At 41.9% G+C, this 25,189-nt stretch overlaps 1 protein-coding gene across 3 annotated transcripts; it reads left to right on the top strand.

The window, feature by feature from the left end:
* Nucleotides 1-1,948: 1,948 nt before the first annotated feature.
* On the top strand, nucleotides 1,949-23,527 carry asap3 (ArfGAP with SH3 domain, ankyrin repeat and PH domain 3). Of its 3 annotated transcripts, none has more exons than XM_063909057.1 (26): nucleotides 1,949-2,291; nucleotides 5,320-5,392; nucleotides 7,680-7,825; nucleotides 9,563-9,637; nucleotides 10,546-10,595; nucleotides 11,145-11,259; nucleotides 12,308-12,393; nucleotides 12,733-12,808; nucleotides 13,893-13,979; nucleotides 14,545-14,654; nucleotides 15,372-15,441; nucleotides 15,552-15,639; nucleotides 16,006-16,054; nucleotides 16,827-16,993; nucleotides 17,184-17,317; nucleotides 17,471-17,562; nucleotides 17,668-17,848; nucleotides 18,799-18,884; nucleotides 18,997-19,112; nucleotides 19,201-19,268; nucleotides 20,005-20,112; nucleotides 20,318-20,537; nucleotides 20,906-21,179; nucleotides 21,428-21,650; nucleotides 21,803-21,930; nucleotides 22,221-23,527. In XM_063909057.1, exons 1-26 carry the CDS (start codon nucleotides 2,166-2,168, stop codon nucleotides 22,231-22,233), a joined length of 2,961 nt encoding a protein of 986 aa, XP_063765127.1. In that variant the 5' UTR covers nucleotides 1,949-2,165; the 3' UTR covers nucleotides 22,234-23,527. The 3 variants fall into 3 exon arrangements, with proteins under 3 accessions (XP_063765127.1, XP_063765124.1, XP_063765128.1); XM_063909054.1 differs by having other exon boundaries at nucleotides 21,803-21,934; XM_063909058.1 differs by lacking the exons at nucleotides 1,949-2,291; nucleotides 5,320-5,392; nucleotides 7,680-7,825; nucleotides 9,563-9,637 and adding an exon at nucleotides 10,328-10,420 and having other exon boundaries at nucleotides 21,803-21,934.
* The last annotated feature ends 1,662 nt before the right edge of the window (nucleotides 23,528-25,189 follow it).

The following is a 25,189-nucleotide window of genomic DNA, read 5'->3' as shown; positions in this document are numbered from 1 at the left end:
GAGTCACTCGAGTTTGTGTACTTAAACAATGAAGTTTCTATCTATCTCCTTTCCTTTGTCGCTCCACCTCCCTATGCTGTGGATCTCCCCCTCCCTTCCTCCCTTCCTCCCCTCCACCTTCCAAAACTATTTCCCTCTGCTGATTCCCTATTTTTTTTCCCCCCCCACCCTGTCTCAGCTATATGTTGTGCATTGCCTGAACAGACCGGTTTGCTCAGTTTTACAATAGGACCCAGGCTGGAAGGCTGGCAGGCGCACAAAGGCTCTGCTTCTTTACAAGGGGCTGCAAAGAAACTGAAGGAGGGTATTGTTGGGACACAGCAAGTCTCTGCATTACATCAGCCCAGATCCATGCAAAAAACATGTGTGCATGCGAAATGAGCATGCAGACACACATATATTACAACAATGGTTACCTAAATGTAGTTGTGCAAAATGTTTATATGCATGTGTACTGCTTTCTCTTTCCCTAACTGATCTTGCATGCACATGAGTGCAACAGAAACAATGAGAGAACGAGGCCTTGGTAATCTGGGCCAGCAACTTATTTATCTGGCTCTGCATTGTTTGGAGTTTGCACGTGCCCTTACTTCCTTAGAAGAGTGGAATTATTTTCTGGATCATTGATTGGTTTCCAGCACCCCCATTTCCCTCTGGAGAATTAACTGCACATTTTGAATGGTGTGGTGCCTTCATTTGTTTGAAAAATATAAAGAAATATGTGTTTGTCTTCCAAGTTATTATCACTTTGTGTGTCAACTGAAACATGATTGATTGGCACTTCAAGTCTACACTTTGGCTGTGTGTGCATGCATGTACAAATGCAATCAATGTTTAATGTTGTTCATCTAGAGTTATTTGTTAGAAAAGAGACTTGCAACACAAAAAGTAGTTTGTCTATCGTTGTAAATGTGAACATAGCACCACTGTGAGAGCACATGGTTAATACGCATATTCACGGTTCACTGTTTGACAGTAAAAAGTATTTAAAGGTAACAGAAGAAGAAAAAAAACATTCACCACAATGTGAGCCTGATTTTTGAGGTTATACTACCCTCAAGTGTTCTAATAGAGCTGGAACAAATTTCCCTTCATAAAGCTAATGTAGGCAAATGTGTGGTTTTGTGGTTAAACCAAAGGGAACCACTGTACTTGATGTAGCTTCCTAAATCACCCATCTGCACTTCATTGTGTACGATATCACTGCTCCCCCCTAGGCAAGGACCAGTGATACACCTCTTTGCCTTGAGTTGACAGGTGTGACAATGCTAGGCATGCAGAAGTTATGTTCTATAGACTCATGTTTTTTTCCCTTCTTTGATGCACTCTTTCCTTTTCGTTCACTTTTTTCAGAAGGTCAGTGGGAGGGTCTGTAGAAAAACTCCCTCAATGAAAAATGTCTTTTCATGAGATGAAAAGGAAGAGGAAGAAGCTTTGGAGCCTGAGCCAAAGGGATTGCCAGGGGCGTTTTAACTCCAAACTCTTGATTAAAGGGCAGTTGCACAGCTGCAAAAGCACCACTTCAGATGTGATACATGTGTGCAAGTACTCATTTTTCATCTATAACCAACTTTTAATAAAACATCAACGCTTTTAGCTATAATATTGTTTAGTGACAGTCGATGAACTGAGTGCCTCATTGCAAATTCTCTTGCAAAGAACTACCATCACCTCATCCAGTGAAAATCCTCCCCTTCAGTTTAGTCTGCTAATGAAGTATTATGTATAACCATGGCGACCACACTGCAGACTCTCTGGAGTTTGCATAGAAATGAGAAGTAAGAATGAAAGAGAAGCAGGCAAGAGGACACGCACAAACTCTCCTTTCTCTCTGCAGAGTGCCAGAAAGCACAAACATTCCCACGTGATGATGAAGTTTGCTCCCTCCCTCTCGGGGCGGACAATAGCGCGCTGGCGCACCTCCACGCTCACTCATTCTTAGAGTGGATCCTACACTTCGTTCAGGACACAGGTCCGCTTAAAACTATCCACCTTAAACACGCTTTTTGGGGACCAGCGCTGTAAGGAATATAGTCTCTGTTAAGTTCTTGCACACAATGGTGGAGCCAACTATTTATTTTTCTTCGAACTGGAATTACATGCGCGCCTGAAACTTTGGCTCACGTTTCTCCTCAGTGACTGTCAGACCATTTTTAGCTCAAACCATGCCGGAGCGAATAAGCATTTCGGACTTCGTGGTCCTCACAAACGAGGACATGTCTTCGCCGGGGACTTCAAGTTTCCAGTCCAAAATGAGCGACTGTCGAAACACAGTTTCAACCGTGGAGGAGGTAAGAGATGTGGAGGCAAAGTGGTGCAAGGAAACGTGCACCTTTTGTCTGTTGTTTACCTGTCCATAAAGTCTATATCTAGCCTAGCCGACTGAAGGAGGCTACACTCACCTTTAGGCGTCCTAGTTTACTATAGGTGACAACCTTTGGGGGGTTTACAACACTGTGAAGATGAGCCATTATGCCTTTTAAAACGTATATTTGCAGTAGTGTTCAGGTGAGCACAGAGACAAACTAAACATGAACTCTTTGCCCAAGCCCTAGGTTTTCACAAAACAGTCATTTCAAGCTGTAAAAGCTACCCAATGCTACCAGATACTTTCACTGAGGGGCAGGTGCAGCGCGTTAAATGAGCCTTTCTGACATAAAGTCTGTGGTGTGCTGATGTGAGGGGTGATTCTCCTATAACGTTACACCATAGGACTAAGATTCCGGTTCTGAACTGGAACATTTCACAGGTGTTTTTGCACCATTTTCACACAAATTTGAGATCCTCTTGGAAATGCTTTTTAAGTTGCCTGTGTTTTCTATGTGTTGATACTGCAGAAAAGTGACGGTTACGTGAGGTAAAGTAGCTTTATAGAGATTGTATACCTCTCCCTTATGTGTCAGACTGAGATGGGACACAGACAACTCACACATGCCTGAAACAAATGTGGCCCTTTTACATGATGGTATTGTTCTTGTGATTGTGAGCACAGATGCTTGCAATTGCAAACATATCTGTGAAGGCCAGTCCTTGCATTTCTTCAGTTTGAACTTGTGCTTTTGCTCAAAGCCAAAGGTCTGTGTTACAGTGTTTGTGTTTCTTTGAAATGTGTTTCTCTAAAGCTCCCCAGCCAAGAAGGAAACAGGTTGGCAGCCATGAACTCTGCCATAAAACAAACAATCAAAGTTTGCACACAAGTCGATCCTTCCGTGTCTGTCTTCCTTGTGATATAACACTATGGTACACAGTTCTACTGTAACTCAAGATGTGCTTCTGTTTTCAGCTGAGCTCACATCAGTTTGTTTCACCATAGTTGGGACATGTTGGAAAAGTTCATATAGTTTCCTATGCAATTTCTGCATCCATTCATTGTACCCAGTTGATACATCTTTCAATAATGAGTCTTAGAAAGTTTGTGAAAGGTTTCCATTAAGACGTTTCTGGCTGGAAACTGGCGGCTGAGCAGAGATGGAGACAGCAGCTTCCAGGGCTTATAAAGAGTTTTACACAGCTGTCTGATCTATTTATCTTGGGATAATATCCTTTTCATGGCAATGACACACTGGAAAATACATAGCTGGAATAGCTACTCTAGGGAGTGACATGTTGGAATCCTACACATGTGCTCATTTAAAGACAGACAGACAGACAGACAGACAGACGACCACACAGACGCACACACAGACAGACATGCGACAGTCCCTTGGCCTTTAGAGATAGATCTATGCTTATTATGTTTAGTCTGCTTAGCAGGGACAAGCTTGATTAATGGCTATGCAATGTGTGGGCATGTGTGTGGCAGGCAGGCAGACAGACAGAGACACCATTTACCCCGACACACACTCAGCTGCTTGTTACTTATTACTCCTGATTAGAGCCGATGATAAAACGTGAAAGAAGGGGATAACGACTGGTTTCATTTTATACAACTGTAAGCTATAATTTGTTAGTTTTTTTCATACAGATCTAAAGGTTTCTACTATGGATAACATGTTGAAATAATACACTGGATTTTCCTACAGCTATGTATGTCATGCTAGTTAATGCAGTAAATAAGGATCACATATCAGTTAGTCATGAACTGCTTACAGGAGTTGGGCACACACCCTGACCGCAGGTGATGATAAGCTTGCATGCGGGGTGTAGGGAAACTGTAAAAGACACTGTAGTTTCTCTACATCATTAGACTCACGGGTGGACCTCATTGCCCTCTCCAGAAGGGATGTGTGTCAGTGTGTCCGTCTCGACTGAAGGGTGGGTTGTCTGTCTGTTAGTTTGTCCGTGTGCCATGATTTCTTTCACTATATTCAACAAATACAACCTGTTTCCTTAACCTGCACCAGCTTGTTTCCACTGTTTATCCTCTGTTTGCCGACCAACTTACAAAGTTGAGGAAACTGCAGCCACAGCATCAGCGAGCAACTCCCATCTCCAGTCGCCACAAAATCACTTTCCCATTCATTGTCTGCAGGGTTACACAAACCCACATTGCCTTTTAATTAGTGAACTAACACTTACGGAGTGGACTTACCCGTGGAGGACTGGGTGCTTGGAAGCAACACCATCTTACAAGGCAGAGCCTGTGTTAAGCCTATATTATTGCCTCATTAAAGCTATTTCTAGGGCCATGTAGGTGGAGCTGCATGTCTAGCCCAGTCAAACAAGTTGCCTGTGTGTTGGGGATAAACAGGATGTAGTTTCAAACCTTTTTGGTTTGGAAGGTTGATTGTCCAACCTCAGTGACGCCAACTGACCCTGTATCCCTGTATCAAGTAAGAAAATGTGACTGCGAAGTGTTGCAAACAGTGAAATAATTCCATGAAATCAGTCAGGGTTGTACATGACAACACAAGACAGGCCTGACTCACCTGTTAACCTTAGTCACGCCGTGAGAAAAATAAGCATATGTTATCACACAACCACATTCCTACTGTAAGCCTTGAGAAGAGTAAAAATAGTCAAACATCGTCATGATTGAGACGCTTATCTTTGAAAGATTGTAACCCATAGTCTAAACATTGGCGAGAGGGAAGGCTTGGATGTTGTATGGTTTGATGATAAGAGGATATGTTGATAGGAGATGATTTAATGAAGAGGTTTTACGGTTCAAACCCTCTGTTAGTTATCCCTGTGCTATTTCTGCACGTTTTCTTAGGCAAATCAACAAGTCAGCCGACTGTATGGCAACATTGGATTAACAGGATGTATCATTATTTCCTGTGTTGGAGGAATTTTAAATAGTCAACATCTTTATTTTACACATTTTTATTTCCAACCCTGGCATTGCCTCATTTTTTCATTATTCTTGTTTTATTGCAGTCTTTGGAGACGGACCACACAACACTACAGAGGATGAAGAAGATGATCAAAGCTATACACACTTCTGGACTCTGTAAGTATCTCTGACTCACAAAATATAGTCACATTTACATAATTCATTAGCAGTTCAAGAAACCCTCTCAACACAATGGCAGATGACATTTGGTCGGTTGGGTCAGTAGCTGAGATTATTTCATCCACAGCATCTAGAGGACTCGTCCACCTTATCAATATTGGCAATTAGAGTTATTTTGGTCCTTGAAATTTGTAGTCTGGCAAAACGATTTAAATTAAGCCATATCCAATAGCATTACCATTGATTATATCAACACATAGACCAGTTGATAGAGAACAAAGCTCCACCAAGAAAACAATAAGTCTGTTACCATCTCAAAAATGGACTTAGGCCTACACCTTCTTTGGACTTTACATATAACAACAGCACAACTTCTTACAGCCTATAAGAAGGATGTTTGTCGCTACGTATGAACGTCAACACAGCATGTGGTTTTTAGGTAAAGGTCACTCTCTGTTTTGGCAGGATGAGCCGTTCAGTGCATAGGGGGGCCTCAGCATAATTCATTGCACAAGCCTTGAGATGACATCATGAAGCTCATGTGGGCAGCGGTGTTTATGAGTGAGGCCCCTTGTTATGGGACCAGAGAGCGTGGGATGTTGGGTGATTGTGTTTATATCCATACAGAGTGTATGGTTTTGTGGTGTATGTGTGTGTTTCTGATAAAGAAAAATGGTATGTGCGGTTTCGGCAACAACGGGGTGCAATACAGTGACCTATGACATCAACTGGGTCACTAAGTGAATGTTTTGTCAGAGTGTATGCGTCACTACAGAACATTCAAAAACCTTTGGATCCATTACAAGTGATCATGCACAAGATGTGAGTGTTCACCTCAAACATGCACAGGAAAGGATTAGCTCAACATATCCTCAAGTTGTTTTTTTGCATTCCCTTTCAAGCCTGCTTCCCATTTTGAGGTTTTCAGCTCATAGTTTTCAGTAAAATTGAGTCAGAGAGCTGCCCAGAAAGCTGCAACACTGTAGCAGCAGAGAAGTGCTCCATGTTTAATCTCCATGTGTATTCACTATACTTTTTCTAACTAGAATCATATGGGTTAGTTCCAGTAATATGTCCATGGGTGCCCCCCCCCTCCTCTCCCTTTCATTATGTTGTTGAACCCCTTAATCGACGGTCTGACTCACCACGCGTTCAGCTCCAGTCGTACGCCCACACCTCCCCCACACTACGCCGATGGTCCGTTACTCTGTCCCACATGCAAATCCTCACACACACACACATCTCTTCTTTCCATCTCTGTTCCCATAAATCGCAAGTACCACTTTTCTGCCAAGATGCTGTGGCCTGCGAGTCCGTGTGTGTTCTGGCAGAAGAGTGAAAGAGTAAAGTTGCCCTGTTGGTATTTGGTAGTTAAAGGTCAGCTGTAAAATCATCCTCTCATCTCCCCTATGACTCAGCAGTTTGTTGTTTGATAGATGCATGCATGTTAGTTGTTATTATACTTTTTGATTGCTGCCATAAGGCCTCTGTTCTCCTGCTCCCCCTTCACTTTCCTTAAACACACAGTTTTTCTGTTGAGCAAAATGTTTTACTTTCCTTTTCAGCCTGTTGGTAAAGCTGTGTCAGTCTGTCTTCCAGCTTCAGCCAGTTTACCGTTTTATATTTGTGTTGGGGGGTGGAAACTGGAGAGAAAAAGACAACTTACTTGACTTACTGCTTATTTCTACTCATTCTGTTTAGTCTGCTTTGGACACTTCTGCAGATGTCTGGGCCATATGCTCCTTTACTACTGTTTTGTTATTTTTAATCCACAGCTATAAAGTAAATCCAATTTTTTTGGGTTTCCTAAAGTTAGCTGGAATGTTGCTGTATGACAGTGAACAGACTTTAGTTGTATTTTGATTGAAACAGATTATTTCCATATGGCTTGGATTGTACCGTGTGTTTATTTGATGTCCTTGTCTAAGCCTAACTTTAAAATAGCTGTAGGGTAAAACCTCTTTCAGTGAAATGTAAACCAATGTGGTGCCAGCTAGAGCTCAGATTCTTTTCCACGTCAGCCCCTTTTCTACATAAATAAAACAGACCCTGCTAAGGTCATGACCAAAGTGACCTATAAGCCCTCATGTTCGCTTGTCTCCAGCTTCAGGATGGGTGGAAACCAGGACTAATTTATCCCACATGTCTGGGTAAAATACTCTCACTGCAAAAGAGCAAGTCAATCTGCCATGTTGAGATTATCCCCCAAATGGAACTCAAGTCTAAGTAACCTTTAACTGTCTGTGTCAATACTTAATTCATGTGCTTGGGTGTTGTTTTGCAGCCCATGTGGAGAACAAGGAGCAGTATGTTGAGTTGCTGGAGAATCTGGGGAATAGCCACCTGACCCAGGACAACAACGAAGTCTCCACAGGCTTCCTCAACCTGGCTGTGTTCACCAGAGAGGTCACAGCCCTCTTCAAAAATCTGGTGAGGAAAGAGGAGAAGAAAAGGGGAAGGGGAAATAGAGGCTTCCTCAAGTTAGCTGTCTTTACTAGAGAGTTCAAACCACACACACTAAACTTAGAAGACTGAGCAACAGGCACAATTTAGTTTATTTGAAACAACATCAGGTGAGAGGAACCCCAAATCTCTCCCCTTAAGATGTTGGATGTATGCGTGTGTTCACTATGGCAAAAGAAAAAGGGTTTTCAACAGCTGCATGCTAGCGCCTCTTGACTCCAAAATCCGGGGCCATCCGAAACCCTCCCACTGATAGTTTCTATGGCGATGATAATTTATCCCAGACCTCCTGTGTGAGTCAACACACACCGTTGCACACACTCGCTCCAATGTGTCAATCAAGGCCTCACTAGGGAGACTGGGGCTGAGGTGGAAAAGTCAAAGAAATTACTTCCTTTGTCTCTTTCTATCTACTTTACTTTGACCCAGATGTTTAACTTCATGAGGTTATTAAAATATGTCAAGGAGAGTTTAAAGGACTTCGACAAAGGAATCCGACTAAAACATAGGCTTATTTTTTCTTGTTTTCAAGAAGCTTTATTTATAAAACATAGAAAAAGAGGACAGTGAAAAGGAGGTACATTTCCTATCTTAAACAGAATCTCACCTCCCAAAAGCATGTCATTAATTACTAGCTTACAATTACAAGGTCACATCAGTTGGTACATCCCTTTTTAAATATAGCAGCCGCATAAAGTTGTGGGACAGCATTACCTCCTTATCTTTACTAAAGGATGTTTTGGTGTCTCCTGTGCTAAATGAGATAAGAAAGAAGCATGTCAGCTGATTTCCTTAGTTCCTAAGGAATTATAACAGTTCTTATCATGGCTGCCACATCATGCTTTAGGAACCTTCTCTAAGAAAAAAAGACTGCAGCCTGGGTTTTACAGATGTTCAGAGGAAATGTGGTCCAGAACACTAACACGAGGGGGGTTTAAGGAGTGCAGCGTGTCCCTTTTTAATGCCGTGTCTGATAGTGTACTTATCCCAATGTTTAAACAAGCATGCATGCTTTGTCATCCGTACATATGTTGTTGACACTCTGAGAGTGGGTTATTCCACTGTGTCAGAACTCAATGTATGATCAACTAGTGACCTCAGCTTTTGGATGCCAACCAAAACAATCTTACCTGTTTCCAGGCCTCTGTTTCAATATATGAAGGTCAGCTCTGCAGTCAGCTCACGGAAGTGGTTGGACATTATATATGTAAGGATCTAATCCACCAGGATACAGGGAAAGGCTGCAGTAACTACAGATTTTAAACATCATGTATGTAGTCATACTGCATGTCTTGAGTAAAGATGTAAAAGCATTTCCAAGGGGCTTTGTGGTAACTGAGTTTTAATGTAAGCAAAACCTATTAGCGGAATGTTTTGGTTGTTCTTTCATCCATTCTCCAACTCTGTTTCCCAATAGACTCGGCTCACTTCAATAACGGTAATAAAAGAAGAAAAAAAATCCTAGTGGTGTTGATTATTATCCAGTCTTTTCTATTGGTGAATCACTAGTCTAAAATGACTGAATCACCATGTTTTTGAGTTTTCCTCACTTATTCCCAGAAATGTGGGTCCATAGGGAGAAAAGAGTGTGTTGAACGGTGTGTTCATTGAGTTTGTCTCATACTGGGGAAGATTAGGGCCACCTGGGAAATTACGTGGAATTATTTTCAACTTCTTTGATCATTTTTGTTTTAACATTTTCAGGTACAAAACCTCAACAACATCATGGCATTTCCTTTGGAAAATGTGCTGAAGTCAGAACTCCGGGACAGCAGACTAGTGAGTCTACATTTAATTACACATTCTTTAAATAATAAAACCTGCTAAACCTGGGTTTACACAAGGATGACTTAGAACAGAGAGTACGTACATGGCTTAAGAAGTTAACATTTTACAGATGTATTTAATTTGTATTTTTAATAGCAAAGGTGAGACAACATTTTGAATACACTTGTAGCTTCCTTTAACTCAGCAAAAGCCCATTAATGTAGACTGTTATATTACAGCAGATAACATTGATCATATCATTTTAGTAAAATATCTTTACATTGTCTGGGAGGTAAGGATCATATTGAGCTTTTGTTCTCGCTCCACAGTGAATAAAGACCAATCTTTTGGAGAGGAGCCGTGCTGAATTCATTTTTATTTTGGGGCAATTTGCAGTTCAGGACTACAGTCATAAGCTTTTGTAGATGTTGACTTTACCTTCCAACATAATATCACAATGTTATCAGTTTTAGGATGGTAATTCTGTGTGTCTGTGTCACAGACGCAGCTGAGCCTACTAAGATATTGGATCAGATGAGGCTGTTAATGCAGATTATGAGTAAGACTGAGCTATGTTTCAATACTGAATTGTTCAGTCTTGCTCAGTATTTGTCCTTTAGATTTGCCATGCCGACAGACTAGTGAGTAATAACACGCTAATGCTGTAAGCTTCTGTCACTGCCCTGTTTTTGAAACAGCTGACTCGACAGCTGAGCATTGCTTCACTAGAACTGTGAGGAAGGCAACGCGCTACCGAAATCCTGTTCAGCCGGTTAGCGGAGTAGTTAGCATAATGTGAGTAATCACGTTTCTGTCTGGCGCTATGCTGCACTACGCAGATGATAAACAGTGAGGAAAAATACTGCTCTACCTAAATGTATTAAACCATGCAATTTAAACACCTCTTCTCTTCTCTGCAGGAACTCAAGAAACACATGGAGAAGAGTTGGAAGGAGTATGACATAAAAATGTAATTAACCATACGTCTAATTTGTTAACTAACACTCATATGGCTGCATAAAATTGTGGTTATAGTCCAATTACTCACCTTTACGCCTGTTCTTCAATCAAGGAAGAGAAGGAAGGAAGGAAGGAAGTTATTGCCTGAGGAGAAACACTTTGCAGTTTCACAGTTCTTGCTGGTCTTTTTTTTTTTTTAGCAGAGGTTAATAAGATAATAGTTCATTCCCTATAGCCTTTCCCCATTACATTTCTGTGAAAAACAACTGAGGCGTTGCACTTTGCGGCCATCATTTGATATCATTCTGACGTTGGACAGTTGTTTAAAGTGTTTCATAATGTTGTAAGGAAAGTTCAAGCCCCAACCCCCCTTTCTTATTGTCTCTCATCAATCTATCTCCTCTCCATTGTCTCTCTATGAGTTAGAAGGAAATAAAACACTTAAAATGCTCCAAAAGTTAATCATTACAGACGGACAGTTCATGCGAAAGATTAAAGACTTGTGAAATGACTTGGGATACGATTCTTCCTTTTTCCTTATGCTTTCCCCATCCAACAGAGGAAAGCTGGAGAAGGAGAAGACGCGGCAGCTGGGTCTGATCAGGACAGAGGGATCAGACGGAGGGGAGGACATGGAGAGGGAGCGAAGGGCCTTTCAGCTGCAAATGTGTGAGGTGAGGGATTAGTGCCAGTCAAAATACTAGACCTAGGCACCTTTTACAAACCTGAAATGGTGATTTAGTTTACATGGGTGGTCTGCTTGCGGATTTCATATTTCATCCATGGTCGACTAGATGGTCGGTGTCAATCCCTTTTGTGTCTCTCCAGCAATTCATATGATGGAAAAAAGATGACTTGGAAAGTCAAACAAGAGCTAAATTGGTTTCGTCTTGCGGCGTTGCACAGTAGAATGTGCCGTTCAAAGGCAGATGGAAATGCGTCATAACTCTAACCTGAGAGCCATATTCGGGGCCAATTCTTGTGAATTGCACTGGCAGTGCTGTTTCATACAGGTGGTGTAGTCTAAGTGTGTGAGCATACGTGAAGCTGGAGAAAAAACCCTGAGAAAAATAATCTAATCCTGAGCAAGACCAGCTGTTGAAGCGAAGAGGAGAGGCAGGGAAAAATGGAATTTCCACTTGTCCCTCCGTCTCCTTCACCCTGCATACATAAAAACACTAAGGCACACACACATACACATACACATACACATACACACACACACACAAATATACACAGGACAGAAACACTTCACTGAGACCCGCCTCGGCTTCAGCTACAAAGAGCCAGATGGATACAGGCTTGGGTTTTATGGAGCAAAGATAAGGTAGTCATTCCTTCCACACAGAGAACGTGCACGGTAGACATTTTTCACAGTGAAGCTTGCACCATGTCTGTCTGTGTTGCTAATATAGTTTAATACTTATTCTAGTTTCGGTCTTCACAGTTCACTGATTGGCTGGAGTGATGAACTAAGGCAATGACCTTTGGAACAATATTAAGCAATGTCCTAAAAAGGAAGAAGCCACACATAACAAACATGCTCAAAACAGGACATTAAGAATGTGAAGTGCAGGAGGAGGCTTAAACGGAATAATTGGAGCGTTATTTGATGCAACCTTTTCATATTCAGTCTACGTGTGTTAATATATCTATCTGGCTTTTCCAGGGAGAGCTGCCATAGCTGCAGTTATATTTAACAGTGTGTGTTTATGCTTCCAGTATCTTTTGAAGATCCAGGAGCTCAAGGTGCGTCAGGGCCCTGATCTTCTCCAGAGCCTCATCAAGTATTTCCAGGCACAGCTCAGGTCAGCCTCAGCCAACATCATCTTTACTGTTTTTTGTCTTACTGCCATTTCATTCTAAATGTAAAATAAGAACCAGAAATATATTTTTCCTTTCCTTGGCCTGAACTTCAGGGTTTCATTGAAAGATTTTACATAATAGTTGAGGTTTTTTGGTTTTACTCTCCATCTACAAGCTATTATTACCGCTGTTAACCATTTACCTGTTTTTAATAATACCAGGGTTTTATGTGGGAACAGAGTTGCTTATCCAGCTTAAGCATGGGATGTTTTGGTTGGTGTGAAGTATGATGTTTGGACTGAAGTACCATGACTCAGCAGTTTTTCTTCTTCTGTGCTCAGTTTCTTTCAGGATGGGCTAAAAGCTGCAGAAAACCTTACCCCCTTTATCGAGAAGCTCGCTGCTTCTGTTCACACGGTAAAGAAACGGGAGCTGCTGCTTGGTGTCTGGCTAACGTCATTACTTTTTGTCAACTGTTTAAGTTATAAATGTTAGTCATCTAGTGTCTGCAAAGTTTCGTTATTATTCAGCTTTGTTATGATTTGAGTATTTTTCATGATTAAGTGGTCTAATGTTAGGGCCCTGTGGTAGTGTTTGTTTTCCTGATTGACTCAAACTGATGCCGCAAAACACATGCACATACATAAGGATGTTATCATACCCAAAATCCTCCTACACAAACACTCCTTTTTTCTTCATTTGTCAGCCGTCTCTCTGTCACAAGATGTAAAACCTGTGTGAAAGAAAGCAGTAAAGCTATCTTACTCAAAATCATTTTGTATTTTAGTACCTCCTGTAGCACTTTCTCTCCCTCCAAACTGTTTTACAACAGCCAAAACCTCAGTCACTCCCCCCCTCCTTTGAAACACACCGCCCAAGCTTAGCCCAGAGGCAGAGACGCATTGCCGTAATTTCCCAGAAATGCCCCCCCCCCCCCTATTAAAAGATATAAAAGTGAAAGTATCCCTTATTTTCATTCCTTCCCTGATGCACACCTATTTCTCCAACCACTCCGACGGGTTTCCAGTCCCCTTGCTGGTTTGAGCCCTGGAAACAGACAGTTAGCTGTATTAGTAGGAACGTTAGAGGTTTTTCTGGTTCTGCATAGGCTGAACAGAGACCCGCTCAGACATGCCAGACTTCAGCCTCAAGAAGGAAATAAAACAGAATCTGTGTTATGGCTCCTAGGAAAAATTCTTAAATATTTCAGTTAAACTGAATTTGGTTGCATGCATGAATGGTCACAGTGCTGCTGCTTTAATTCAAACATGTGCAACCTCCTAGGACAACACACCCCAGTCCTGAGCTCTGTTCTGCATTATTTAGGTCATTACACAAAACTGATGTATTGTCTTTCCACACCCTATTCCTGAAAAAAAAAAAAATGTGTGTGTATGATCACATGAACCTGGGAGACCACACAAAAACATGTCATTTTTCCAACTAATTAGATTTGTATTGCTGCAATTGAATAAACTGACTTTCTTGGTGGGTGTCTTAGGTGCGTGTGGATCAGGACGAGGAGGTAAAACAACTCACTCAGTTGAGGGATTCTCTCAGGTTACTTCTGCAAGTGGAGGGGAAAGAGGTATGCCTATTCATAATGCATCATTGTTATACTCATTGTATTTCTGATTAATCAGAAAACATGTCTTATTTTTATACATTCCTTTAATGACAGATGTTAAGGACCTGGACAGTTATTTTTATTTTTCTGCATATATATACCGCCATCAGAGGCATTTATTTAAATCCAGAGACGGATTCAATCTCTGTTCGAACAAATATCAGTGAACAAATACTGGTAGCAAATCATCTTTATGTCAAATCATGTCGGGGAAGAGATGAGGAGTTTTGTTTTGAAACAAAATTTTGAACTGAGCCATGTTGGTTTTCAAAAAGCTGACTTTTCAAAATGAAACAGATCACTTTTGAGTGTTACACATCACGTGCCTTGAGTCGGCACAGTATAGATCTTCAGCTCACGCTGTTGGTATGTAAACAAAATGTGTTTTCGAAAGAGTCAAGCAGCAGACGGCTTTAATTACCAGTTGATGCTGTCGGATTACTTTGTTTTGCCACAAATGTTCTACATTTTCCAAGCTGGGTTAGAACGTTTGGAGTGAAGTCCTTAATCTCTGTTTGTATCCCAGGAGTACCTGAACAGGAAGAACTCTGGCAACGGGTACAGCATCCACCAACCACAGGGCAACAAGAAATATGGGACGGAGAAATCTGGCTTCCTGCTCAAGAAAAGTGATGGGTGTGTAAAGGCTTTAGTTTTTAGTATTGCTTTGTTTGTTATGCTCATTTACACAAATGATAACGTTTTCAAAGTAACTGCTGAGTAGCGATCAGAGCTGAAAGAAGAGTAAGGAGAGAGGAGAAGGGCGAGTTCAAACTCTGTCTCCCCTGTCTGTTCCTCATTACTGTGGGATGAAGATTCAACCAGGGGCCCCTCCTGTGGAACTTATTGGCAGACTAGCTAACTGAACGGATCCAGCTTTTGCGTCATGCACACATGACACACACACACACACACACACACACACACACACACACACACACACACACACACACACACACACACACACACACACACACACACACATACACACATACACATACACATACACACACACACACACACAGTGCTAGATTACAGTTTGATAAGGAGAGGGGATGTGGTTCAGTTGGTCGAATGGGAGACGGGGGAGAGCAGGTTTTCCTCAGGCCACTGACAGAAAACAGAACTCGTTCTCAGCCATTTTAACTGATTGAATCAAGATAATGAAAAGAAGAGGGAAGCTCTGTGTAGATCACCATTAAACAATTGAAGTGGTCCATGTTATCTGTTGATGCACTACACAGATGGTTCATGTGCAGTGCATTAGGAGAGGTGCCCGGTTGATGAGGTCATGACAATAGTTTATGTATACAATGTCTTTAAATGTCTTTTCTCATTTCTTTTTCTCGGCAGGATCAGGAAGGTTTGGCAGAAGAGAAAGTGTGGTGTGAAGTTTGGCTGCCTGACGATTTCCCACAGCACGGTGAGGACACATGAACCTAAGTGCCACTAAGCAGTCAGATTCAGATCCGAGTGTCATCTGAAATCTGTCCCAATTCTCCGTTACATGCTGACATCTGTGTCCGTATTCAGATCAATCGCCCGCCAGCCAAGTTGAGCCTGCTGACCTGTCAGGTGCGACCAAACCCAGAGGACAGGAGGACCTTTGACCTGGTTACTCGTAGGTTCAATCCTTAACGTCTGACCTTTAACACTTTACCGTAAACATGTCGTCATTTGAAAACATTAAGAGCAATTTGCAGTCCAGCTGTGTGAAAGCATGTCTGTTTGGCCCCGAAATAAATAGAAATGAGGATCAGACGCATTTATTTGGGATACATGTGTGAATAAACTGTTGTGACATGACAAGGGGGTGCTTGTGTCCCTGGACGCTAACAGCTGACCATTGCTCATACAAGGAGGGTTTCAATGCAGATTCAAATTACACTGTGCTGTGTGTGAAGATTAAAGAATCCTCAGTTTCCATTACAATTTGTTTTATGCCATTTCTTGTCATAAACCTCCAACAATTTTTTCTTCTCAATAGATAATCGGACGTACCATTTTCAGACAGAAGACGAGCAGGAATGTATGATGTAAGTGTTGAAACTACTGTATGCTGCTCTTTATTCTTCTTTCGTATTTTCCTTATGTGTAAGCAGGTTGTTACATGTCATTGCTCATCTACTTTAGCTCAGGTTTGCATGGTAAAAAAAGCACTCAGAAAAAAGAGAATGGTCCTAATGATAAAAGATTAAGATTGTATTATAGTCTGGTGAAGAACTACAAAGAGCTGACGACCCCAACAAAGGATAGAAACTAAAATGATGTGAAAAATGTGTCCTCTCGGAGCCCCCTGGCACAGCTGCGTTTGGATGGGACTTCTCTTTCCAGCCACAGACAGCGAGCAAGGAAACTTTTTGTTTTGTGATGTGGGAATTGAGGGGAGTGCATGTGGGGTTTTCTGTCCCTTACCCTCCCCTTGTGTGTGGGCCTCCCGGCAGATCCTTTGGTGTGATTTGTGCTCTGTGAGACAGAGGGAAATGGTTTGAATGGAAAACTACTGGAGGTTCGGAAATCAAAGCCACAAGGTCCAGCTCAGTATTGCCTGGGTGGTAGAGTATTTATGAAATGGAGAAAGTAAGCACGATGATGATTTATCTTCCGTAGACAAGTGAGGAAATACAAATGCAAATCACATGCAGGACTTTGTTTGATCTTCGGAGGAAAGGACTGAAATGATCAATCTTTTGTTTAGCTGTTGTGCCACAAACTCTTTGACTTTTGCTCTGATTAAGCCGTTGCAACGTGAAGGAATTGGGATTAGTCATTTACTCTTTTCTGTATGTCTGTGCTTCTCTGCTTTAGTTGGGTGTCAGTATTGCAGAACAGCAAGGAGGAGGCCCTGAACACAGCGTTGGTAGGAGACCAGCTCCAAGTCCAGGAAAGCGGGCTCCAGGAACTATCCAGATCCATCATCGCCGAACTGCGACACATGCCTGGCAACGAGGCCTGCGCTGACTGTGGAGCACCAGGTCGGCCAGTCGTTGATTTAATGATTTGTGCAGAATGAATGTGGAAATAATCAGAGTAACTGATAATGTTTTACAACTAGTTTAACTTATGAGCTTGACAATATTCGGAAAGAACATTTATAAATTCAAGCTGTGTTTGTGAATCGGTATTTTGGTTTCTGACTGATTTATTGTGCTGTGTGTGTCTCAGATCCAACATGGCTGTCGACCAATTTGGGCATCTTAACCTGTATTGAGTGCTCAGGCATCCACAGAGAGCTGGGAGTCCATTACTCCAGGATCCAGTCTCTCACTCTTGACCTGCTGAGCACCTCTGAGCTTCTGGTACTGAATACACAAATGGAAACAAACAATGCACGCAATAACAGACACGGTCCAGATGGATTTTGTCAGGCTTTCCTAATTACGGACATTATCTAACCATCTGCCTTTCATTTATGTGTCAAATCCTTGTGGCTGCACTGTGTGTCTCTTCAGCTGGCCGTCAGTATTGGCAACACCAGATTCAATGATATCATGGAGGCGGGCCTTCCAAATGACTCCGTCAAACCGTTCCCACAAAGCGACATGTGAGTCCCTGTTTTCTTTCAAATGAACAATACGATTGTTCAAAAGGAGTGCACAAGAGCTTGGTGATTTTCCTTGATTGTGTTTTGTATTAACTTACAAACCAGGAATGCCAGAAAGGAGTACATAGTGGCGAAGTACGCTGAGCGTCGATATGTCCTGTGCAGAGAAGAGTCCGACCCCGGCAGGCTGTACGACGCTGTGAGGAGCAGGGACCTCACTTCTCTTTTACAGCTCTACGCTGAGGGAGCGGACCTCTCCAAACCCCTCACACTGTCTGACGGACAGGTGAGATCATTTCCAGCCACAAGTGGATTCCCACGCTAGCGGTTTTCATGCACTGCATCCTGTTAGGGTGGAAATACATGTGAAAAATCATCTTCTGACAAACTCCCACAGATGTCGTGCATTTTGGATGAATGACAGCTGCGTCACAAAAAGGAACCCCACCCCACGTGTTACATAGCTACACCCACAAAAACTCACTAACAGGTTTCTTTAGCCTATAGCTAAAAATAGATTGAGATAATCTCCTTGAAAAAATGGAAGTGTGTGTGGGGATAGTTGCAGTATGTGAAGTATGTGTTAATTGTCCAGTTGTGTGCATGGCTCATGTGGGTGGGTAAATCCGAGGCCCTCCCAACTCTTTTGGCCTCTAATTCAATCTTTCCTCCCCTTTCCTCTTCTCATCCATTCATCTTGTTCTCCCTCCTCTGCTGTCTCGGTTCAACACCTCGTCTTCTCGTCTTTAATCATATTCTACCCTCCCTGTCACACACTTCCTGCTCACCATGAGGAGTCCGTGTAACACTGCTGACTTAACGGTGTGTGCGTGTATGTGTGTGTGTTTGTTTGTGTTGGACGGCCTTCGTTTATTATTTCAGCTTTTAGGTCATAGCTCACGTCTCTTGAGAACAAGTGAGACCAGTTCATTGAATTACGCAGGCACTTCCATGTCTTTCTTCTGCCCCTCTTTCATTTCACAGATAATGCTCAAAGCTGTAGGCACGCTTTTACTTCTAAAGCACACAGACACAAATGAATTGTTACAGTGTCAACCTCTGACATTAGCTTCTCTGGTATTCTAGTTGCATACCTAAAGCCTTGATTGTCAAAAACAAAATGCAGCCATTGAGGTCATGACTGACAGTGAACTTGGCAAAAGAGTTTTGATGGATTTAACCTCTTTTAAGGGTCACTAATTTGGCTTCCTATGTGCTCTTTTCTTGCTGTTTTAGGGGATCAAAGAGACAGCTCTCCATCTTGCTGTACGGCTGGAGGAAAGGAGCTCTCTGGGGCTGGTGGATTTCCTCTGCCAGAACAGGTCAGACACTGACAAGTATTCATCCTATCTCCTTTGTATGAAGGCGATTAAGCTCCTAATCAGTATTGTTTGAAAGTTTGCCATTTGTCAATAATGTATGTTTACTCTACAGCAACTGTCTGGAGAAGAGAACAGCAGAAGGAAACACAGCTCTTCACTACAGCGTTCTGCACCACAAGCCGGAGTCTCTCAAGTTACTGCTAAAAGCCAAGGCAGCGCTACAAACGGGTAACCCTTCACTGGTTACTCTGTTTATCTTTCACACTGTCAAATCAATAAACACTTTAACCATTCTTTTCTTTTAAATCTCCCATAGTGAACTCTGCTGGAGAGACGGCCCTTGATTTAGCACGGAGGCTGCAGCACGCGCAGTGTGGGGAGCTGGTGAGTACCTACTTCCTCTATTTTTAAATGCAGTTTTATATTCAAAGAACACACACAGTCAGAAGGTGCATTCAACCGAGGAATCAAGTTGCAACATTAAAATGCCTACCAGAAAGCCAACTCCAGAAACAAAACAAGACTATTTCAACAGCTGGAAATACTACCCTGAAATAACTCCCTGCGCAGCACAGCTCTGCTAAGGACTCACTCCCAGGATGGGGAATCTCATCCTCATCAGGTCCCAGTGTGCATCATTTATAAACTGGTTTTGTTGTCTTACCGGCCATCTGCCCTGCTGAATCAGACCTGCCTAGTAATATCCTGTTTAATTATACACACCCTTCTTATACAGCCTTGTTATGGTTCGGGTTATGGGTTACACACGTATATCTTTTTTATATATTATATAAAGTCACAGTTTAGGCTTGCTCTGGACTGTCTTTTGGTGATTTCCTTTTAAACCGCTTTGCTCTTTCCTAATTGTTTGTTTATTTATTTAATCATCTGCTTAACCCAAGGTCACACTGATGACTGATCATTGATGGTCTGGAGGGAGTTTCTGTTAACAGATTTCCCCCACATTGCATAAGGATGTGTGCTACACTGTATGACTTTGTTTATAATGCTTCAATTTCAGTAACTTTGTTTTCTATTCCTCTGGGTTGTTCTCCAAATATCCAACAGCTAATATAGAAAATTAAATATCTCTCTATCTGTACTCTGTGTGTGTTTTTAGTTGGAGCTGGCACAGAGTGGGAAATTCAACTCTCAGATCCACGTGGATTTCATGTGGGAGACGCAGTCCCAGGAGTTTTATGACAGCGAGGATGACCTGGATGAAAGGGTAAACCACACACACAGTGTATCCATTACTAACTTTGCCTCTGCCATAAAAAGCCGTTTACAAGGTTAAGATAAAAACGATATAGGACGTTTTCCACTGAAATATCCTCTACTAGCAAGCAAAACATATATATTTCCTTTTTTTTTATTATTAAGTTGAGTGGAAACTAAAAATGAACCTTGTGCTTCTTTCTACTTTTTCCCAGGTGAGCCCTTTACCCAAAAACCGCTCCCCTGCGCCCTCAAACGGAAGCAGTGGATCTGCTTTTGCACGATGGAGTGTGAACGGTGCCAACGGTAATGCAGGAAGCAGACCTTGTCAGACGTATGAGAATTTAGACTTCTTGTACAAAAATCCTCCAGCCAACAGCGCCCCCTCTGTGCGATCATTGCCCCCACCACTGCCTGTTAAATCCATCCAGAGAGGTGAGCTACCATGGTGAAAATGTTGCTTATCTGCATTAAAACAATACCCAAACCAATTTAGATTGATTATATTATAGAGTTAAATAAGGTTACATTCACTTTCATTTGATTTACGATACGATTTGCGCAACTACATATACTGCCAAAATAAATAATTGTTTGCTCAATCTGTTTCTATGATTGCATCAGTTCAATAATGAACCTGCTTACAGGAAAGATGCTGCATAATGCCAGCTCAATAACACATATAGGGTTTAATAAAGGTCATTTTTTCCTAGTGAAAACTTAATTCAATGACGCTTTTTTTGTGATATAATGTACCATATTGCTATTGTTGTTATTTTTAACATTATCCTTCCCCTCCACAGGTCGCTCAGACCCCCAGATTTCGGTCACAACACAGGAAGGTAACCCCCTTCCACGACGCTGCTCTAACCCGCCCTCCAAATCCTCCAGTCCCCATACACAGGCGAGACACAGCCCTCCTTCACCAAAAACAGAAAACCAAGGCCAGGGGGCGAGAGCACCTAGGTCTCTCAATGGACAAAGTGTATTGCTCAGGGGGGCCCTACCTGGTGCTGGTCCTGGGTCTCAAGTCAGCATCACACCTACATCCTCGCAGGGTCACATAGGGCCTGTCAGGTGAGAAAACACTGCTATGATTGGTCAACACATTATGTTTAACGAATGTCTCTTAAAAAATACAATTCAGTTTAAAATGGATTCCTGTCTTTAAACTCAACTTCAGAAAAATCAAAAAGACATTTTCTGAAAACGTATCTTCACCATTACAGCGTATAGCTGTCTCTGTTTTTAACTGCAGGAAACAAATCTACATGTGACAGAAGCCTTGTTTGATTTGAAATATTTTATAACTTCTCCCATTCCAGTTCAGAGAAGACCACATCGTATCGTCGGACCAGCAGTGGAGGGGGCAGCCAGGGGAAGTGTAGTGTGATGTCTCCGAGCTGTGTGGGCAGCACGGAGGAGCTGTACTGCAGCTTAGTGGGGAGTAATTCCAACCTCACCGCAGCTCCTGCTCCTGCTCCTGCTCCTGCTCCACCAGCCTCACCCACCGTGACCTGTGTCCCACGGCCCCGCAGGAACGCTATGGTACAATCCCACAGGAAGCTCATTCAATTGTCTTTAGAAGTCCTCCATATTGCAACCTTTTCTCCGGAGAATCACAAAAAGCTTGTAACGTTTCACAGTTAATATAGATTTGCTGTTGGCACTTTAGAAACCATATGACATGTCTCCTACAGGTTTCTGGCAGCAGGCCACATCAGAAGCGTGTCAAGGCTCTAGTGGACTGCAGAGCCGTCAGCTCCGAGCAACTGGCCTTTTTCAAAGATGAGATCATTGTGGTCACGGCCACTAATGACCCCCACTGGTGGGTAAGTGCAACTACAACTTTTGGATTTAATTTCTCCTCTGTGTAGATGTGAAAGATTCAACAGGGAGTGAAATGCTGTATATGAGATGGACTTTTCACATGGACTCGCTTCGTAAATAACATGACTCTTTTTATTATCAGAATCATATCACATGTATATTGTATGTAAAGTTAAACCTCACCTACTTATCCAAGTTTTTATTGCAGAATATTTTTGATAGGTATTGTATATTTAGTTTTTAGTTTCCTGCTGGGATTAATTAAGGTATCTATTTCTATCCTAACAGCTTGGTCACATAGAGGGGGATCTATCCAGGAGAGGGACCTTTCCTGTCAACTACGTACACAAACTAACAGACTGAGGGGACGTGGAAGTGTGAAAGGACTGTATGGAAACATGAGGAACTGAACCAGCATGGGATGCTTACTGGGAACTTATCATCACACAGTGGATTGTATCTACAGGAGAGGACGGTTTTATTTTCCTGGATGAACTCAAACTGAAAATATTTCCAAATGAGGAATATACTAGCCAAGAGATACCCGAGGATATAAATGGTGCTGTTTTAGCGATTTTATAACCTTTTTAACATTTAATCATTCTAGAAACAACACTTCTTATTCCGGGCCAATATTATCCCACTGTTGGTCTGTCCTTACCCTTTTCAATTGCAGTTATCTAAAACCATTACCAGTTACAAATTCAATTTTTGCTTGGGTAGAACTGCTCTGATGTCTGTTTAATATCTTTTAAACAATGTATTGCAGATGTTAGCGCGATCTATACTGATCTAGGATTTATTACTAGAGGAAAACGTACCTGCCAGGAGAAACCCTTTAAGGCACTTTAAACTCAGTGAGGAGATTTCTTCTGAAGAGTGTGTACCCTGCCAGCTTTTGTAAATAAAGATGTGGCTGTTTTTTGTTCTAAGCGGAAACTTTTAAGTCTTTTAACTCACAGTATACTGAGACTTTGATTGGAGGTTCAAACCTGCCCAGTGTCTGTTGCAGCCTGCCCTGGGACTCTAAAAGGGCCTGCCAGTCTGCCTCCCACCAAACGGCAGGCGTCTGGGCAGAGATCTGAAACCCCAGCCCAGCCATCTTGACTCTGGGCATGGCTCGCTGGCTGCACGGAGAGTGGAAGATCCAGTTTCTTCTGGCTCCAGGCATCTGTCTCTGGAGAACTTGGAATCACGACAGTGTGTTATAAAATAGAAAAGACTCTCTGTGTTCTACCAGGAAATGACTTTTAAAGAGAGCTTGTTAGTAACTGCACCCCAGTGCAGTAATTTGTTCAGTGAACACACACATTTACTGTGCACACGTGTGCATTACAGAGGATACACACTAGCACACTTGCACTTACTGTATACACACAGCAGAGCTCCCAAGATTTGGGAACCTATGGGGGAGAATGGACAGTTCTGCTTCACTTTTAATGGTAGTAACAAGTACAAAATGTAACACATTTCACAGCTAACACACATTGTTGTACATACTTGTATTAAACTGTCATCTGATGTACAATATATATACATATATATATATAACCTGTTTACTTATCTGTTGTCCTCTATAAAATGATTGTTTAATTACACAATGATATTCCATGGTGGTTATTTGTTGTCCTCTTATTTAATGTGTACTGCTTTTTTTCATTGGTTTCTAAATGGTTGTCAGAGAGAGAGGAAAAAAGGAGTATACACTGATTGTATAATCAGTGTTCAGAAAGGATTGTGTCTTAGCAAACTAACAAAAACATCACAAGACAGCGGTGTTATCAGATAAATGTGACAGTGTGGATGACTACATTAGATAACAGCTATAACTAGTAACTCTGTCAAATATAAACAATACTTAGTCATGTCAGTATATTTGTAAATACACACAAAACATAATACATGAAGTGCCATACGGTCTTTAAAATAATCATTTCTGTATCTGGTGTGAGTAAAACGGACTCAAGTAGTGTGACTGACTCAAAGCTGTAGCACTTCAGACCCAGAGTTAGAGTCCTTAATGCTCAAATAACCTAAATTATTCAGTGAGTGTGGGTACCTTTAAAAACGTCTTCCTAGTGCAGTGTATAATATACGCATTTGTATGGCTGGATTGTGCAAAATGTTCCAGTAGTCTTAGACGCCTCAAGGTAAAAGAAAAAAATCAATACTCAAATGTATTACACACCAACTTGATACTAAAATAGCTATTCTCTATTAAAATGTCTTCCCTTTGCTTACAAACTGCATGTTTTAAGGAAACACTCACCTTCATGTTCTGTCTACACTGAAAGAGTACAGTCTTAGTATCTGTGTGTAGTTAAAAATATGCGCACTCTTGGGGTTAGGGTTACGGAGACAGAAAAAAGACAGCATTACTCAGAGAATAAAACAGATCAGACCCTATTTATATTTCGACAGTTGCATTTCAACACATTACCACTTCTGGCATCCTTTACGCCTTTTTTCCTTCTGTCTTCTGCCTCCCTAAAAGCTTCATCCATCCTTTTCTTGGCAGTTTCCCCTGCAGCTCTGTGTCCCCGCTTGCCTCATTTTGTCCCGATCCGGATGTTACTTCTGATCCCCCGTACCAGAACAAGGATGATACATTTCAACCTGTCAGTTACATAACCGGTCACCTCTCTAAAGGATAACAATGCCAAAGCCTATTCTGCCAACTGAGAAGCCAACACACACACACACACACACACACACACACACACACACACACACACACACACACACACACACACACACACACACACACACACACACACACACACACACGACCATTAAGCCTGCCTGTGTGTACTAATGCAAACAAGCACTCTAAGACATACTGTATTGCAAATGTATTCATTCCCTAATGCCCTGATCCATTTTGTGATATTCATGCACACCACACAAACATAATTTAATGTAATGTACACGCTGTGGAATATTAGTAATCCATCAAATGCAGAGTAAAGCCTGTTCTAATCTTTGGATTTGAATGGCTCTGGGTGGAAAAGTATGGCCCGGAAGAATGATCCGCATTTTTACTCTAAAGAGGGTATATGCAGCAATCATTTATCATAAATAAATACCTTTTAAGACCCTTTCCATTCATTTTAAGTCCTTCATCCACCTCAAAATAGAACCGGTTAAATTATTAACCCATGGCATTGCCTTGGGGCAGAGAGCAACTAGGTCACCCGAAGAAATGAATGCATTGTGTTTTTGACATACAGTGGGGCAAAAAAGTATTTAGTCAGCCA

This window comes from Eleginops maclovinus, chromosome 19 (assembly GCF_036324505.1).
Source record: "Eleginops maclovinus isolate JMC-PN-2008 ecotype Puerto Natales chromosome 19, JC_Emac_rtc_rv5, whole genome shotgun sequence".
Classification (NCBI taxonomy): Eukaryota; Metazoa; Chordata; class Actinopteri; order Perciformes; family Eleginopidae; genus Eleginops; species Eleginops maclovinus.
Note: the sequence above shows the minus strand (reverse complement) of the source record. Positions and strands in the feature narration are given on the sequence as shown.

Excerpts from the sequence above, each read along its gene's own strand:
- asap3 (XM_063909054.1), top strand. The coding sequence starts at position 2,166 with ATGCCGGAGCGAATAAGCATTTCGGACTTCGTGGTCCTCACAAACGAG. Across the intron at positions 19,269-20,004 it reads ACGCGCAGTGTGGGGAGCTG|TTGGAGCTGGCACAGAGTGG; the intron begins GTGAGTACCTAC and ends GTGTGTTTTTAG. Across the intron at positions 21,180-21,427 it reads GGTCACATAGGGCCTGTCAG|TTCAGAGAAGACCACATCGT; the intron begins GTGAGAAAACAC and ends CTCCCATTCCAG.